Here is a 19,130-nt window from a genome sequence, read left to right as displayed (position 1 = left end):
CCATTCCATTATCATCTATTAAAAAAAAAAAACAGTAATCTATAAATAATAAATGTAATAAATAACAAAAATAATAATAGTATCCTGTTTTTCATGAAAAAATATCAAACAAGATAAATGAGAACTTCTATTGTATAAGTTCTAAATAAAATTCTCTATTTTAATATATCAAAATATTTTCCACATTTTCAGATATTTGGCAACATTGCTTACCTTTCAATGTCAACTAGTCTACCCTAGTCTATTTATCTTTACGTTAGATAGTTATGTCAATGTCAAATTATCAATTCCAATCTGATTCTGATGCAATAGTACCAATGCAATTTCAAATTTTCTCTCACTTTACTGTTTATTACAGTTGTATTAAAATTCTAATATTAATACAAAAACAAGTTCATTAAGATTAGATATTTTGGGTTTATAATTAAGTGAGCCAAGTTATTTTTTTTTGTAGTGTTTAAAGTTTAATTCTTATAGGTTAGGAGCGGTAGTGTCTTGTTACAAAATGCCATATCGAGGTGAATGTGATGAAAATGGGACTCTTATGAATGGAAATGGGCTCGTGAATGGAGGCCAAGTGTACACCGTGAAACAGGCCTTCGAGGATGGTAAGATATTAAATATAATTTTGTGTTTTAAGTTGTTTAATCGTTAATTACAATAGCGATCGGAGAATAGTCCTGAAAAGAGATTTTATCGCTGTAAAGGTACTTCTGAGGATAAAACAGATTAAAATTATTATTTAAATAATTTTTAATATTGGTTACATTAAAATTAAGCATTGAAAGTGCGCGAAACGGCGAAACCGGTTGTGTGCTTTTTGTAATACATTTTTATAGATAAACGAAAGTGTTTTTCAAATAATATCAATTAATATATTCTATCCTGGATAGAGGATTGGCGCTAATGAGGACTAATAGCCCCATTGTTAGCAATTTTGTGGTGAATTTATCACTAAGGGCCAACTAATCTGATTTTATTTACTACTATTAGTGTGGACTAGTAGTATAGGCAGAGTTATAACAGCATCCTGATCTATTAAAAAAAATTGTATTTAATAAAATTCATACACATTTTATGTCTATGTGTTTTTTTATTATGGGTGAAAATGGTATGGTTACCAGCATCCTGATCTAACGAAAAATGTATTCAATAAAGCACCAGTGAAGGGTGATAGATGAGAATGAAAACAGGCCAGTTATGATGAATTCATCAGGAATTAACCATGATAGTTTCCAGGGGGAATGCGAGGAGGTTGACCTGGTTGGGTATATTGCTAGCAATGGGATTCTCAATCTCCATTACTAACAATCCCTTTCCCCCCTATGTCTATGTGTTATGTATGTCAATTAATTAAAACATAAAATTAAGTTCTTTTTTTTTATTTTTAAATGGTGATCTTGGAACTATAATATTGTGGAGTAAAGAGACTACAAGTGGAGGCCCAGTATAATATATCAAGTATATATGTAGACATTAATTTATGTAATGGGGGTTGGCCCCTTAAAATGTGCATTATGTATCCACAGATGTATTTTTGTACATAGCTAATAACTTTTCTCTAATCATGTGGTGGGCACCAGACAATTTTGGGGGGTGGGGTTTAATAATAATGAATAAGGATAGAATTTAATGAAATATGCAAAACAAATTGTATTATGATCTGAGTAAAATGGGCTTTTTAACCACCTAGTAGGTAAGATTACAGCTACTGGTAAGAAAGAGTTCTAGTATTATACATATAATTATTAAAAATCTAAACATAATTTCTTGTCATTTTTAGTGAAGAAACTTTTACTACTTCCATAAATTTATATTTTTTTAATTAACTTGAAACGAGAAGGAGGATTGATTGGTTTTTTTTTAATGTTTGTTACCTTAAGGCTTTGTCAGTACTAAATCAAATTAGATATTGTTTTTATCTGAAAGGATATGCTTCAGTTTGATCCCATAGAAATTTTATCAAAGTTAGTTTAGTAGTTTAGTTTTTAAATTAACTGTTTTTGTCATTTTTTTTTGTGTGACATCCTTCATTATAATTTTACACTTCTGTACTATAATGTAATGTTATAAAGAGAAATGATTTGATTTTGTTTGTCATCACTGCATAGTATACAACAAAGTCGCTTCCCATTTGTCTGCCTCTATGTACCATGTATGCCTGTATGTATGCTCAGATCTTTAAAATTATGCAATGGATTTTCATGCAGTTTTTTTAATAGATATAGTGATTCAAGAGGAAGGTTTATATGTATAATACATGCATAATATAGTAGAGGAAAACTGATAATTTTAGAGATTTCTAATGTGTAGACTGGCCGCTGCTATTTACTACCAGCATTGCATCTGTGCGAAGCTGGGGCTGATGGTTAGTAATGAATAAATTGAAAAGTAATACCTAACAGATTATAAAAAATTTCTTACCCCTTTCACCATAGTCAAAACTGGGGGAGTGGAGGGGATCGATGGGCAATGCCCTACCTTAAAAGGCCCAATGCCCTACCTTAAAATGAAAGGCACTATGGAAATTAGACAAATTCGCTTATTCAGTCAATTATGGCTTCTGCTCTATCAAAAAGTTCTTTTGCCCTACGTTAAACTTGGGTCAGATTCAAATACATATTGTTTAAGAAAAACTTTCTTAACAAAAAAAAATATTGGAATGAAATTAATCGTGCTGAATACCGTGTGGCTAATGGCCGTGTGGCCCCGACATGGAATAGGCCACCCCTTCCTTTTCCGTGAATGTCGTAAGAACCGACTAAGGGAGGGAGAGGGATGAGCGGCAGCGTCCCTCTTAAAATACCTCTAAAGCCTAACTGCGGTTGCCAACCCGCCTGCCAAGTGTGGCAATTACTGGCAAAACCCCCAAGGGGGAGACTTCAGCAGTGGACAGTAAAAGGCTGAATTGATGATGCTGAAATATACACGCGCGGTCTCTCCAAACGATGTGGCGTAAGCGAGGAAAGGTATTGGCACTAAATCTCTTTTCTCCAAGAATTCAAATAATAGGATACCAATATACAAGGAATAGTAGCCCCATTGCTTGCAATATCAGTGTCGATTGCAACCGTCCCATTCGTGTTTCAACCGTGATGCAGTTGTGTTTGCATGGCTGTGCTTCGGTTTGAAGGGTGGGATATGGGGTGAATTTACTGGGTACGGAGGAATAACACCTGAGTCCTCAGGAATGGCATGGAGGGTATCATGGACGAAACAGTATACTCTGTTATATCCATGGCACTGCTCATGTCTATAGGCGATGGTTACCACTTTCCATCAGGTAGGCCGTTAGCTTGTTTGTCATTCTAAGTTGAATAAAGAAAAATATTCTGTCACGGTTGAAGTCGGTTAAGCGATATTCAAAAGGACACGATATTTAATTCGCCATTTTTTTTGTGTGTATCTATCCACGCGATATCTACGTCAATTCTGAACTAATTTTGATAATTCTTAGGGTTATTGCATACTGGACATTTCTTATTTCTATGGTTAGAGATAATTATTTATTTATCCCTTTTAAATTTTAGTACGTTTTCGCCTATCTATGTTTTGTTTTTCTTTTTCTCCGTTATTCCGATCCGTCTGTATGTATTTTGAGATCGTCGATTCACCTACAGGTTGTCTCACATTGCATTACACTGTACTGTACGAGGTCACCACTTCTTAACCGTCTATCTCCGTTGATTGTAGTACTATAGTAGTATTAGGCTGGCCCATTGCCAGTTCAAGCTGATATTTCGGATTATGTAAACCATTTAGTTTGTCCTAGGGACATCGTCATTTGAGCTCTCTAATGTACAGTTTGTCACAGTAAAAAATTGGTCGATTCCTCCTGTCAATCTTTATTTTTAATGTTTTGTATTACATAAGAGCTTTCAGCAGCGAAAATTGATTTGCCTTAAATAAGTGATTTACAATACCCCCTGAGAAGGGTGTAAGTAAGAGTCTCGGGTTTTTTTTTTGATGGGTGAAAATGGTATGGTAACCCGCCTACGCTAATGGGATACGCTGGCGAAGCACCAGTGAAGGGTGATAGATGAGAATCAGTCCAGTTAGCCCCTCATGATGAATTTATCAGGAATTAACCATAATAGTTTCCAGGGAGAACCGCGAGGAGGTCGACCTGGTTGGGTATATTGCTAGCAATAGGATTCTCACTCTCCATTACTAACAATCCCTTTCCCTCCAAGAGTCTCGGGTTAGCTCATTTAAAAAAACATGCCTACAAATATTTAAAAGACTGGTAACGCACAAGCAACTCCTTTTGTGTTGCAGAGGTTCAGGTAGCGACGCTAGTCGCTTCCCACAGGTGGACAGTCTGCTCGTTTGCCTCCCTAAAGATAAAAAAAAAGCTCTCTTTATTTCGATGTTCTCTGGGAATAATTACACCCGGGTCATTGTTTTAGTCCTAGAATGATTCAGGAACTATTACAAATTAGTTTTGTCTATTGTTACTCTGTTAAAATATTGGGAAGAGACGTCACTCCTGGCTGAAGAACTTGCGGGAGTGATTTATGAGTGAGCATCATCTCACTCTTTAGAGCAACACCTTCAAAAATTAGAATTGCTCTTATATTGTTTAACCTTCGATAGGATTGTCAGGTCGATCTAAACGCGTTTGGCCCTGGAAACCATCGTGCTAATATCCAGGTCCATTCATTGCGATGGGCTAACTGACCTGCCTTTTCATCTTCAACTATCGTCCCTCACTGGTACCCCGCCAGCGTATACCGATAGCGCAGCCTATAACTATCCACTGCTGAACATAAGTCTCCGTCTTGGGGGATTTGCCTGTAGTTGCCACGCTCGGCAGGCGGATTGGCAACCGCAGTTAGGCTTAAGAGATGTTTTAAGAGAAACACTGCTACCCATTAGTCGTCTCTTACGACATCCACGAGAAATGAAGGGGACGTTATATGTTTTGTTTAAGCTGATCCTTTTTTTTACCTGAGTATATGCAACATACAGGCTCATACACCCCGGAGGCGAAGTATGGGTATTGCTGGACTAAAACCACTTCGGTGTCCCTCGATGCACCATAGTGTTAGGTCCCAGGTTCCGTTTGTACACCACTCAGATTTAGGGCAGGCACCTGATACTTAGCTAAGTTTCTGCGTAACCACGTCTGTCAAGTCAACCAGTTTATAATAGGCGTTAGTAGCACTTTACATTGGATAGTATATTTCAAAACGGCCAAACAGCACGGAACTGATTACGTGAATGTTTTTCTCTTATATTTTTTTGCTGATGCATTATTTTCGCAACTGTGTGCGCGCGCGCTTACAGTACCCAGTCAAGTGATGTCCATACTGCCAATCAGTGCAATTGGCCGGTCGTTCCACCAGCCGCGTACTCTTATTAGTGACGCTGAGCCGCAGACACCAGGCACTAACGCAATGCTGTTCCTTATACGTACGTAATGGTTTATTTTTTTTTTTATTATTTTTTTTATCTCTATCTTAGTTTCACCCGCGTGGATCGGTATATAAAATGCTAAGTTAGGATGTAATTTATTTTTTAGATAGATAGATACTCTTTATTGTTTCCTCCAAAAGATTACAACAGTAAACTTATTATAGATATAAATAATTACAAGAAATAATCACAATTAGAAAACAATGGGCGACCTTATCGCTAAAAGCGATCTCTTTCACGCAACCTTTGGATGGAAAGGAGTAATTTATTTATTTTACAATTTATTGCACCAACTTAAATAAATAACATAAAATATTTATTTATTAATTTTATCAACTTAGTGAGCTTTACAGTCTCACAATGCGCTCACTCAGTAAAGCATCAGTACAGTAACGTGTAAAAATATATGGAAATATATTAATTACATTTAAATTACAACATAACAATATAAAGTGTTACTAAATTATCTGCATTCCCTTTAATTTCGTGTCTCAAATGCAATAAAATTTTTCATAAAAAAAAATTTTTTTTTTTTTTTTTTTTTTTTTTTTTTTTTATACAACTTAGAAAAACAAGCTGACGGCCCACCTGATGGAAAGTGGTAAGTCGCCTATAGACATGAGCAGTACCATGGACATAACAGATTATACTGTTTCGCCCATGATACCCCCCATGCGCTGCCATTCCTGAGGACTCAGGTGTTATTCCTCTGTACCCAGTAAATTTATTCTTCAAACCGAAACACAGCCATGCAAACACAACTGCTTCACGGTTGAAACACGAATGGGACAGAGGTAAAGCAATCGACTTTTGTACAAAGTCTCCCTCTGGTGAATAAAAATAAATGTAAATTTTTCACCCTGTATAAAAAGTGCCTCTTAAAAAACGTTACAAAAAAAAAGAAAGAAAAAAAATTCCATAGAGTACAAGTTTGTACTCTTGTTCACTGTGACATTAAATTTACTGTGACATCTTTTTTGTGTCGAGGTTAATTAATTATTAATGAGAAAAAAACTTCATTCAAACTTGATCTTGGTCTTGAATGTGGATTTACGTAATACATATATAATATACTAGTGGTCGAAATTCGACCATAATATATGTATATTGTAATAAATGAATTTATTATGATCATGTTTGACGTTCAGTGAGACTATAGACAAATAATATTAATCTATTCTCAATTTGACCACAGATTTTAATAATAAACAAAAGAGTATATGCGTGTGTGTGTCAAATACATGTTAGTGGGGGGGAAGGGATTGTTAGTAATGAGGAGTTTAGTCCCCATTGCTATCAATATATCCTATCAGGTCGACCTCCACGCGGTTCCCCCTGGAAACTATCGTGACCAATTTATGATTGAATTCGTCACAATGGGCTATCTGACCTGCCTTTTCATCCTCACCTATCACCGTTCACTGGTACCCCACTAGCTACGTATACCTACGTATACCGATAGCGCAGGCGGGGTAACCATGCCATTTTCACGCATAAAAAAAAATACATATTAGTGTGTATAATGTTTTTAGTATTGATTTAATGCATTTTTTATGCATAATTTAAAAAAATATATTAGCATTCTGCACTTCTTCTCTATATAAACTATATGTGTGCCAAATTTCATACTCCTCCGTCTACGCAATTTTCGTAAAAAGGGGTACAAAGTTTTTGCTTCACGTATATATATATATATATATATAGACACTTACATAATATCGTTATTAAAGTCTACGGAATAAATTGAATCGTGAACAAAGAATATCTTGTTGTTCCTAGCGGCTGAAAGCTGAGGGACATAGAGGTTTTCCGTCGAGCTCTTCGAAATAAATAAAATGTGTCTTGACTCCTGGCTGTAACGTTCAATTTACCTTGCCAGAGTACTAGTCGCTTACCACCTTTTGATCGTAAAAACAATTTTTGCAATTGGTCGGTTGCTAATAACACGCTAATAATACTGAGATAATTATGAGATTCCATAAGAACTCTTATACCCAAAATGGAAAAAAAATCGGCAAACGCGTAATCGATCATTATAATAACTGAAAACTGAAAACGGGGGGGGGGGGGGGGTTGTTAATAATGCCAACTGGCACTCTTATTCCTAGCTATATATCCTAATATACTTTGTCTGGTCGAATTCCACGTGGCCTCCTGGAAACCATCGTACTGAATCCCAGGTGTATCATGACGGGCTAACTGACCTGTCTTTTCATCCTCACCTGTCATCCTACACTTGTGCCCCGCCAGTGTATACTGTTAGCGCAGGTGGGGTTACCATACCATTCTCTCTCTCTTCGTCTTCTTCATTTCTGAAGGTCGTGTCCTTGAAAGGTGTCTGTTGCCTCTCTTATGATGTTATTCCATTTTGCACGGTCTTCAGTTTCTCGCAGGGCAGCTGAGCAATTGATACGTAACGGCGGTTACTTGGTCCGACCATCGAGTAGGTGATCGTCCGCGTGGTCTTTTTCCCCTCTATCTTGCCTACAACCATTAGCTTGTCCAGATTGTCGGACTGTCGTCGAGCAACATGACCGAAGTATCCAAGAATCCTCCGATAGCAGACTGTCGAGAACCTATTTTTTACGGGAGTTGCGTCAGGATAGATATATTCGTGCACTTTGCTGTCTAGGCAGTTCGCAGCTTCCTTCGCCAGCACCACATCTCGAGAGCATCATCCTTTTTTCACTCCTTTGCTCCTTTTTTTTTCCATTTTCATCATTACATTATCATCCATTAATAAAATATAAATATTCTATATTTTTTATGTTATTACTTGCAATCTAAGTATATGTAAGTGTTGTGACATTGCATGACATTTTTAACATTTCCCTTCACTGCTCTGCTCCTATTGATCGTAGCGTGATGAAAAGTATACTATAATTTGCCCAGGAGTATGAAGAATAATTGTACAATGTTTCGTTAAAATCTGTCGAGTACTTTTTGTTTCTATAACGAACATACAGACATTTTTGGCATCAGTATCGATCACTAATCACCCCCTGATAGTTATTTGGAAATATATTTCATGTACAGAATTGACCTCTCTACAGATTTATTATAAGTAAACTAAAAAGGTGGCTAATAGAGAAATGTTTTTACTCACTTAATGAATATTTTAATAAATTTAAAGCTAAAATATATTGTGATTAAATTAATTGACTGTTATTCGTAACTTAAAGTAAATATGTTGACATATATATGACGACATAAATGTGTGCCATTCGGTTTTGTTTTGTGTTTATAGCGTGGCACAAATAAATGAATTTTGTACGCCAGACTCTGGTGAAGAGTGTGAACAATATTTAAATATTGTGTACCATACTTTTTATCACTTTTCAAACATCATCACCTTTCTACCCTTATCTCAATTATTATTTGGGGTCGGCGTAATATGTTTTTTATCCATATTACAAAAAGATTTGGTTTATAGTTTTACATCTGACGTCGACCCTCTTTGGGAGGGGGGAAAGGGATTGTTAGTAATGGAGACTGAGAATCCCATTGCTAGCAATATACCCAACCAGGTCGACCTCGCGGTTCCCCCTGGAAACTATCATGGTTAATTCCTGATGAATTCATCATGATGGGCTAACTGGCCTGTTTTCATTCTCATCTATCACCCTTCACTGGTTCTCCGCCAGCTTATCCCGTTAGCGCAGGCGGGGTTACCATACCATTTTCACCCATAAAAAAAACCCTCTTTGGGAATTACCACATTTCAAACATAATAAAGTTATTTATATTTGTAGGTGAAAAATTTTATATTTCATATTTATTAGGTAATGCGGAAAAGTATTTATCAATAAAATCATGCGTCGACATCAAGGTCTATTCAAGGCGATATTTTACGTAGTTTACAGTGGGGATTTATTGTTTATGTAAAGAAAATGGTGTACGCGACCTACATGCTGAGTATTTGTTACATTTGCTGAATTGAAATCAATGTAAAGCCCACTAGACACGTCTAGAGAGATATATCACATTTATGTTATAGGTAATAATATTTTTAAAACTTAGACTCATTTTCAACCGTGGGAGACTTTGTACAAAAGTCGTTTGCTTGGGCACCTCTGTCCCATTCGTGTTTCTACCGTGAACAAGTTGTTTGCATGGCTGTGTTTCGGTTTGAAGGGTGGAATATGGCAGTGAATTTACAGGGTACAGAAGAATAATGCCTGAGTCCTCAAGAATGGCAACGCATGGGGGGTATCATGGGTGAAACAGTATACTCTCTTATGTCCATGGTACTGCTCATGTATATAGGCAACGGTTACCACTTTCCATCAGGTTAGCCGTCAGCTTGGTTGCCTTTCTAAATAGCATAAAAATACACACAAAAAATATTATGTAATACATTATTCGTTCCACCATAATTATTGGCAGTTATTTTCCATGGGCAATAAAATGTTATCAATAAATACGAGCGCTTGTTCGCTTGTTACCATGCAAATACCCACAATAACCAGTAGCCCTAAGTCCTTACCTATTAACGCAATGACAAATAACTAATGATATCTAATTGACGGTATAAGCGGGTAAAATAATTCGGAAATAAAAATCGGTAAAAAAACTTTTAAGTTAAACGGTTTTATTTTATGTGCACTGAAAACTAGAAAATAAATAAATAGTTACTTACCTATCAACCTACGTAGGTGATCTCGGTCATTAATATCTCTGATGGTAGTGGTTGTCATAACATGAACCATGTCAGCGGCCGAAAGGCAGTTCATGAGATAACACTAACACCAGGGTTTGCTTGGTAGGTAAACTAAGCAGCCCACACTATAACAAGTAGGTATTTTGACCTTCTAGTTCAGAAATATTTTAGTACTAGGCAGAATAGCTTTTAGGCATATTAGACTAAAATAAAAACGTGGGGCCCATTAACTATTTCTGTATTACTTTCTACTATACTAAGTGTGGATTGCATCGACTTATTATAATCATCATCATCATCATCATCCTAGCGGTTTATCCCGGTCGCATCCGAAACCTCATAGCTCCGGAGTCCAGGGTCCGCTGAATCGACTTACTATAATCGTAACTGGAAGTTTTGACCATCAATAACCAGCCGTTACAGCTTCACCAGCGAACGCCGAGCTCATGATCTACCAAAGTATAAGATATGCTCTGCTATAGGTATGATTTCAGAGGGGCCCCACGTTTTTATTTTAGTCTAATATGCCTAAAAGCTATTCTGCCTAGTACTAAAATATTTCTGAACTAGAAGGTCAAAATACCTACTTGTTATAGTGTGGGCTGCTTAGTTTACCTACCAAGCAAACCCTGGTGTTAGTGTTATCTCATGAACTGCCTTTCGGCCGCTGACATGGTTCATGTTATGACAACCACTACCATCAGAGATATTAATGACCGGGACCACCTATGTAGGTTTATAGGTAAGTAACTATTTTTTTATTTTCTAGTTTTCAGTGCACATAAGATAAAACCGTTTAACTTAAAAGTTTTTTTACCGATTTTTTATTTTCTAGTTTTTAGTATTTAATGAAAATGCCTACCGAATATTCCTCATTCTATCTAATTCATTTAGTGCATCATTATTACATGGTTTCTTACCTGATAATTTAGTACAATCTAATTCCTCAATACATAGCCCTTCCAGAGACTTGACTCGACTTAGAGCCACGTATGCTTGTCCTTCCTCAAACCATTTTGAGCCCAAATATACTACTGCATGGTCGACGGTGCTGCCCTGCATTTTATGGACGGTGAATGCCCATGACAAAACTAAGGGCAACATCCTTTTTTCAGCCGTACCATAATTGAATTTTGTTGGAAACTGTATGGCTTTAGGGTAAATAACGTGCATGCCGTCTGTGCCAAAGTCAATTAAAATTGATGATATATCTGTTTCGTACATTTGGGTTCGACGGAACTGAGGCCAAAAAATTTCTGTAATGTGGCCTATAGCGTCATTTACCAATCCTTTTGTAACGTCAATGTTGGACCGCAACATTACTTTTGCACCTACAAATATTTCAAGTACTGATGGTAAGCCTCCAGTCTTATTTATATTTGTTGGTATTTTTTGTTAATTGTTACCATGTTGTTCCCACGATTAAGGGGCATTTTGACGGTCGACCCCCCCCCCCTGCAGTCCAGTAAAGGGGCAAGGCTTAATATACAACAAGATGCGCCCAATCTTGAGGGGGAAGCGCTTACGACATTACATTTTTATCCACCCTAATGCCATACAGTCCTCGGCACGTTTTAACCTATTACCTTAACTTGGGTGGTATAACTACCGCTTACTAACGAGGTATCTAATTACCTATTTTTTTTTATCTGCCCCTCTAACGTCACACAATCTTAGACGCAACTGTTCTCGATACGACTAATCATGCCCCCACCTAATACGCCATTTTGTAACAGCGTCCATCTTGAATTTGAAATTTTGACATAATGACAGTATTCTGCAGTATAGTCCTATTATTTGATACCCATATTGTGGTGGTTGTGGAAAAATATGTACCTAGTCCGCCATATTGGAACGGTGTCCATCTTGAATTTTAAATTTTGACATAATCATCGTGTTTTACTAGTGTAGCCCTTTCATTTGATACCCATATTGCGGGGGTTAAGGAAAAATATGTAATCCGCCATTTTGTATCAGCGGCCATCTTAGATTTATAATGGGTGTCTGAGAGTCTAGTGTCTGAGTGTCTTGTATCCGAGTATCTAGTGTCTGTATGTCTAGTGTCTGGGTGTCTGATTGTCTAGTGTCTGAGTGTCTAGTGTCTGAGTGTCTAGTGTCTGAGTGTCTAGTGTCTGAGTGTCTAGTGTCTGAGTGTCTGAGTGTCTGAGTGTCTGAGTGTCTGAGTGTCTGAGTGTCTAGTGTCTGAGTGTCTGAGTGTCGAGTGTCGAGTGTCGAGTGTCGAGTGTCAAGTGTCGAGTGTCGAGTGTCGAAGTGTCAGTGTCTAGTGTCAGAGTGTCTAGTGTCTGGGTGTCTGAGTGTCAAGTGTCTGAGAGTCTAGTGTCTGAGTGTCTTGTATCCGAGTGTCTAGTGTCTGAGTGTCTAGTGTCTGGGTGTCTGAGTGTCTAGTGTCTAAGTGTCGAGTGTCGAGTGTCGAGTGTCGAGTGTCGAGTGTCGAGTGTCTAGTGTCTGAGTATCTAACGTCTGGGTGTCTGAGTGTCAAGTGTCTGAGAGTCTAGTGTCTGAGTGTCTTGTATCCGAGTGTCTAGTGTCTGAGTGTCTAGTGTCTGGGTGTCTGAGTGTCTAGTGTCGAGTGTCGAGTGTCGAGTGTCGAGTGTCAAGTGTCGAGTGTCGAGTGTCGAGTTTCGAGTGTCTAGTGTCTGAGTGTCTAGTGACTGGGTGTCTGAGTGTCAAGTGTCTGAGAGTCTAGTGTCTGAGTGTCTTGTATCCGAGTGTCGGAGTGTCTAGTGTCTAGTGTTTAGTATCTGAGTGTCGAGTGTCGAGTGTCTAGTGTCTGAGTGTCGAGTGTCTGAGTGTCTAGTGTCTAGTGTTTAGTGTCTGAGTGTCGAGTGTCGAGTGTCGAGTGTCGAGTGTCGAGTGTCGAGTGTCGAGTGTCGTCGAGTGTCGTCGAGTGTCGAGTGTCGAGTGTCGAGTGTCGAGTGTCGAGTGTCGAGTGTCGAGTGTCTAGTGTCGAGTGTCGAGTGTCTAGTGTCGAGTGTCTAGTGTCTAGTGTCTGAGTGTCGAGTGTCTGAGTGTCTAGTGTCTGGTGTTTAGTGTCTGAGTGTCGAGTGTCGAGTGTCGAGTGTCTAGTGTCTGAGTGTCTAGTGTCCGAGTGTCTAGTGTCTGAGTGTCTTGTATCCGAGTGTCTAGTGTCTGTGTGTCTAGGGTCTGGGTGTCTGAGTGTCTAGTGTCTGAGGGTCTAGCGTCTGAGTGTCTAGTGTCCGAGTGTCTAATGTCTGGGTGTCTCAGTGTAGTCCTATTATTTGATACCCATATTGTGGTGGTTGTAGAAAAATATGTACCTAGTCTGCCATATTGGAACGGCGTCCATCTTGAATTTTAAATTTTGACATAATCATCGTGTTTTACTAGTGTAGCCCTTTCATTTGATACCCATATTGCGGGGGTTAAGGAAAAATATGTAATCCGCCATTTTGTATCAGCGGCCATCTTAGATTTATAATGTTATTGATTTTATTATATTGTATTGTCATCTAAATTAAATGTGTGTACCAAATTTCAGATCAATCTGACAACGGGAAGGTGCTTAAATTCCAATTTCTAATTTTGACCCAAATAAATAAATACCGTACAGGTCGAGCTAAATAAAACCGTTTAAATTAAAAAAATCAGACGAATTGTATTATGCATGGGTATTATGGATACCGCTCCGATATTTATATATTGAGAATCCCATATTTTTGTTTTGGGTATCCGATATTTATATACTGGGTATCCGATATTTATTTATTGGGTAACTGATATCTATATATTGGGTATCCGATATCTATACAACACAGGTATGCAAACACAACTGCTTCATGGTAGAAATACGAATGAGACAGATGTGCCTAAGCAAACTACTTTTGTACAAAGTCTTCCTCTGGTTTTGTTTGTGTACGTGGTGACTGATGTCAAAATGTAATGGTAACCCCGCCCGCGCTATCGGTATACGCTGGCGGGTCACCAGTGAAGGATGATAGGTGACGATGAAAGCAGGTCAGTTAGCCCATCGTGACGAATTGCACTAGAATTAACCACGATGGTTTCCAAGGGGAACCGCGTGAAGGTTGATCTGTTAGGGTACATTGCTAGCAATGAGGCTGTTAGAGCCCGTTACTAACAATCCCTTTCTTCCCATATGATTTTGAGTAACCTTCGTCTGTTTTATCGGTGTACGCTGATTGGGTACCAATGAGTAAAGATGAAGTCATATTAGTTAGCTATTGTGAAGTTTTTATCAGGATCCATGATGGTTTCCTGGCGAGAACTGCATAGTGATTGACCCCTAAGGCTATATTGCTAGCAATGGGGCTTCCAAATGGTGTGATTGCATACCGTAACTTATTGTATGATTGAGATCTATACTTCCGAAACCTATAGCAATTTATCGACTTTTTATTACTGGTACATGTCTTTCGATAAGAGGCAGTTTTTAGTCTAGGAAAGTAGTGGAAAGTAGCAGTAGGTTCAGATCTCAGGAATGGGAACATCGTCACGCAAAGACACTCAGTTTTATGAGGAATCAGGCAACGGACACCTAGAACTAATTCAAAAAAGTTGATTTCCTAAATCGGCCCTACCTAGAATGTAATATGGGACTTCATTTACGCAAAGTAACGTGCCTACTAATGCGTCACGGAAGTTTTAACCTATTCATCTTATCAGTCGGTAACTGTTCACCATTGAACATAGACTTCACCCATGGGGGTGTTGCCAGTAGTTGTTACGCGTTGGCAGACGGCTTGGCAATCGCAGTTAGGCCTTGGTGATGTTCCCTCGACCATTAAGTTCTGATAAACACTTCTTACGACATCCACGAGTGGCCCAATCTATGATGCCCACAGCAGTATTTATTGACTTGTTTTAGGTGGAATAAAAGCTGGGGTATCCCGCGCGGCGCGTCTGGCGTACAGCGTGCTGTCGCGTCGGAAAGCTGCCGAGGAGGGCGCCGCTCGACTTGCCAGGGTCCTCTCCGCTTTGGACCTCACCGCCCTGGGCGTGGGGAGCACCCTCGGGGTGGGCGTGTATGTGTTAGCCGGAGATGTCGCCAAGAACTATGCCGGACCCGCTGTGATACTGTCATTCCTGCTGGCTGCTGTTGCTAGTGTTTTTGCTGGTGAGTGCTCTATTTGCAGATCTACTCCTGAATCTAATAACAATATCAATCCAAACTATTGCCAATGGTAATTTTATGCTGCACTTTTTAGAATGGTAAACAAGCCGACGGCCCACCTGATGGAAAGTGGTAACCGTCGCCTATAGACATGAGCAGTACCATGGATATAACAGAGTATACTGTTTCACCAATGATACTCCCCATGCGTTGCCATTCCTGAGGATTCAGGTGCTATTCCTCTGTACCCTGTAAATTCACTGCCATATCCCACCCTTCAAACCGAAATACAGCCATGCAAACACAACTGCTTCACGGTTGGAACACGAATGGGACAGAGGTACCCAAGTAATCGACTTTTGTACAAAGTCTCCCTCTGGTAAAATCAATCTATGTTTTATGTTATATCTATCTATGTTTTCAGGTCTATGCTACGCAGAGTTCGGTGCAAGAGTACCCAAGGCAGGCTCCGCTTACGTATACAGTTATGTGTGTGTTGGGGAATTCATAGCATTTATCATTGGATGGAATTTGATACTGGAATATATTATAGGTAAGGTTGCATTTTTATTGCTTTAATTTTAATTTGAGGTGACTGGCCACTAAACAAAATTAGACACGAAATACTAGATGGCGTTAGAGTCGAGACTTGTTGTTTTTGTTGACTATTTTGTAATTCAAGATAAATTGAGGCGAAATTTCTAAATTGGCGAGTGATTTTTTTTATTTTTTATCGATATAATAGTTACTTATTATAATTTTTGTTTTTATTCTCTTGTAACTTTGCAAAAACACATACTAGCAAGTAACATTGCGATTCTGTGGGTTATGTTTGATTCAGGAAAAGATCGCGTATTATCTGTCACTTTATATTTATGTTTAATAATAAAAATTAATCGCCAATTTAAAATTTTTAATTCAAATTATGTTTGATTACAAAATAATCAATAAAAATCACAAGTTTCGATTCCAGCGCCATCTAGTATCACTTGTCTAATTTTGTTTTTTTTTTTGATAGATTATAATGGAACATAACCCCGCCTGCGCCACCGGTGTACACTAGCGGGGCACCAGTGTGAGATGATTGGTGAGGATGAAAAGGCAGGTCAGTAAGCCCGTCGTGACGAATTCAACGATAGTATAGAACTTATTTTTTAATATCTCTGTACAGGTGCAGCGTCAGTAGTGAAAGCCCTAAGTGAATATCTGGACTCGCTGCTGAATAAAGCGATCTCGTCGTATCTACAAGAGGTGTTGCCGATGGACTCGCCGCACTTGGCCAGTTATCCAGATTTGTTCGCTTTTGCCGTCATTATGGTGTTCTCTGGTAAGACATCTCTCAGTTATATGTAAATTATACATTTATAAATTTTATACCTAAACCTTTCTGATAAATCAGTCTATCTGTTATTGAATACTGCATTAAAATATTTCTAGTAATTTCTGAGATTCGCCACACAGATTATTTTTTTTTTACAACTTAGAATGGCAAACAAGCTGACGGCCCACCTGATGGAATGTGGTAACCGTCGCCTATAGACATGAGCAGTACAATGGACATAACAGAGTATACTGTTTCGCCCATGATACCCACCATGCGTTGCCATTCCTGAGGACTCGGGTGTTATTCCTCTGTACCCAGTAAATTCACGCCATATTCCACCCTTCAAACCGAAACACAGCCATGCAAACATAACTGCTTCACGGTTGAAACACAAATAGGACAGAGGTACCCAAGCAAACGACTTTTGTACAAAGTCTCTCTCTTTAAATAAAAAAAAAAAAATGGATAGTAATGCTGCGGACGGGATGGCGTTAACATTATTCTATATTTACAGTGGCCCTCGCATTCGGCGTGAAGGAGTCGTCAAAGTTCAACAACTTCTGTACGGGTGTGAACCTCTGCGTGGTGCTGTTTGTAATCATATCGGGCTCGTTTAAAGGTATCCCCTTTTGTATTAATATTGGAGTTTTTTTTTTTTATTATATTTTATATACCTGCCGTGCGGTCCCAGTATAGGATGGGCCATTCCTTTCCCGTGGGTGTCGTAAGAGGCGACTAAGGGAACTTAATAGAGGGAAGGGCCAGCAACGTCCCTCTAATAACAATACTGAATAATGCCCACTGTCGAATGTAGGTGAACCCTTAAAGGAGAGGCCTATGTTCAGCAATGGGCAGTTAATGGTTGATGTACAATAATATTCACACAGATTTTTTTATACAACTCAGAATGGCGAACAAGCTGACGGCCCACCTGATGGAAAGTGGTCACCGTCGCCTATAGACATGAGCAGTACCATGGACATAACAGAGTATACTGTTTCGCGGGGTTACCATATCATTTTTACCCATAAAAAAAAAAAAAAGGTTATATAAGTGTTCGCGGTGTCAAAAAGCGTTGGACCACTGGTAGTTTTTTACTCTGTGGTTTGACATAGTGTATATAATTGCAGCTGATACCAAGAACTGGCGGATCCCAGCGTCGGAAGTGCCCCAGAATACTGGCAAGGACTTCGGTACCGGCGGCTTCGCGCCGTACGGGCTCGCCGGCATAATCAAGGGTGCTGCTGTATGCTTCTACGGATTTATCGGTATGTACTCAAAAATTTTCTTTATACCTCTTTAATTCTTTCTTCACTTATTTATTTATTTATTTATTTATTAAATACAAAAAAAAAATTACAACAGCGAGTACATTGGACCCCGCATTAGGAGAACCTGTATCGCGGGAGTCCATATGAGATTACCAAGACATGGTGGTTTACAAATATAAACTAAATTAAAATACTAAGCCATATATATATATATATATATATATATATATATATATAATGTAATTTGTACTCTCTTTTCTGCACTAAGCCTCTCATTTGGGCTTTTTTGCGTAAAATTTAGTATATGTGTGAAAAAGTTGAACGATTTTTCTCGAAACATGTGTATGTAACACTCTATTTATATAAGCTACTAGCGACCCACCCCGGCTGCAATACTGATACTAAATAGCGCTGCCGGCCCATTAGAAATCTCTTAAATTATCAGTGTTTCTCTACAATATTGTGCATGTATTATACATATAAACCTTCGTCTTGAATCACTCTATCTATTAAAGAAAAACCGCTTCAAAATCCGTTGCGTAGTTTTAAAGATTTAAACATACATAGGGACGGACAGACAGCGATAGCGACTTTGTTTTATACTATGCGATTGAGTGTTACTTTCATTGGGCGATTGGTCGGGCAGGCTTCGACTGCGTGGCGACGGCGGGCGAAGAGGCGCGGCGGCCGCAGAAGTCGATCCCGTTCGCGGTGGTGGCGTCGCTGCTGGTGGTGTTCCTCGCCTACTGCGGCGTCTCCTCCGTGCTCACGCTCATGCTGCCCTACTACATGCAGGTGAGGCAATCCGCTGCCACTCCACCACGCCTCGCCTCGTACAGGATTTCGTAGAGAAAACCAAGTGAAAATCTCTGGCTTTATCTACTTTCGTATTGGTCTTTTTTTATGCAACTTAGAATAGCATACACGCTGACGGCCCACCTGATGGAAAGTAGTAACCGTCGCCTATAGAGGACTAAGGTGTTTTTTTTTTGATGGGTGAAAATTCTATGGTAACTCCGCCTGCTCTAACGGGATACGCTGGCGGAGCACCAGTGAAGGGTGATAGATGAGAATGAAAACAGGCCAATTAGCCCATCATGATGAATTCATCAGTCGACCTGGTTGAGTATATTGCTAGCAATGGGATTCTTAGTCTCCATTACTAACAATCCCTTTCCCCCCAGGACTAAGGGTTATGCCTCTGTACCCTGTAAACTCACTTCCATATCCCACCCTTCAAACGGAAACACAGCCATGCAAACACAACTGCTTTACATTTGAAACACGAATGGGACAGAGGTACCCAAGCAATCGACTTTAATAAACTATAAGAAATATATATCA

At 38.9% G+C, this 19,130-nt stretch overlaps 2 protein-coding genes across 3 annotated transcripts in view; both read left to right on the top strand.

Annotated features, from left to right (window-relative positions):
• LOC113519922 (unconventional myosin ID) overlaps positions 1-19,130 on the top strand; it is a 295,622-nt gene that overhangs the window by 108,533 nt on the left and 167,959 nt on the right. The gene's annotated exons all lie outside the window — the stretch shown is intronic.
• The window catches only part of LOC113519923 (cationic amino acid transporter 2), a 29,446-nt gene continuing 10,595 nt past the window's right edge, over positions 280-19,130 (top strand). Inside the window, exons 1-7 of one of the 2 annotated variants that reach the window (XM_052902267.1) lie at positions 280-608; positions 14,946-15,194; positions 15,616-15,744; positions 16,363-16,518; positions 17,030-17,134; positions 17,646-17,783; positions 18,433-18,581. In XM_052902267.1, coding sequence (XP_052758227.1) covers positions 506-608; positions 14,946-15,194; positions 15,616-15,744; positions 16,363-16,518; positions 17,030-17,134; positions 17,646-17,783; positions 18,433-18,581 — 1,029 coding nt within the window. In that variant the 5' untranslated portion in view covers positions 280-505. Of the gene's footprint in view, positions 609-5,019; positions 5,416-14,945; positions 15,195-15,615; positions 15,745-16,362; positions 16,519-17,029; positions 17,135-17,645; positions 17,784-18,432; positions 18,582-19,130 lie in introns of those variants that run through there. The other variant, XM_052902266.1, reaches the window with a different exon arrangement.

The sequence above is a fragment of the Galleria mellonella genome, unplaced genomic scaffold (genome assembly GCF_026898425.1).
Source record: "Galleria mellonella isolate WM207_F2 unplaced genomic scaffold, CSIRO_AGI_GalMel_v1 utg89, whole genome shotgun sequence".
In the NCBI taxonomy this organism is placed as follows: domain Eukaryota; kingdom Metazoa; phylum Arthropoda; class Insecta; order Lepidoptera; family Pyralidae; genus Galleria; species Galleria mellonella.
The sequence above is the reverse complement of the archived record's forward strand: the minus strand, read 5'-3'. Positions and strand labels throughout refer to the sequence as shown.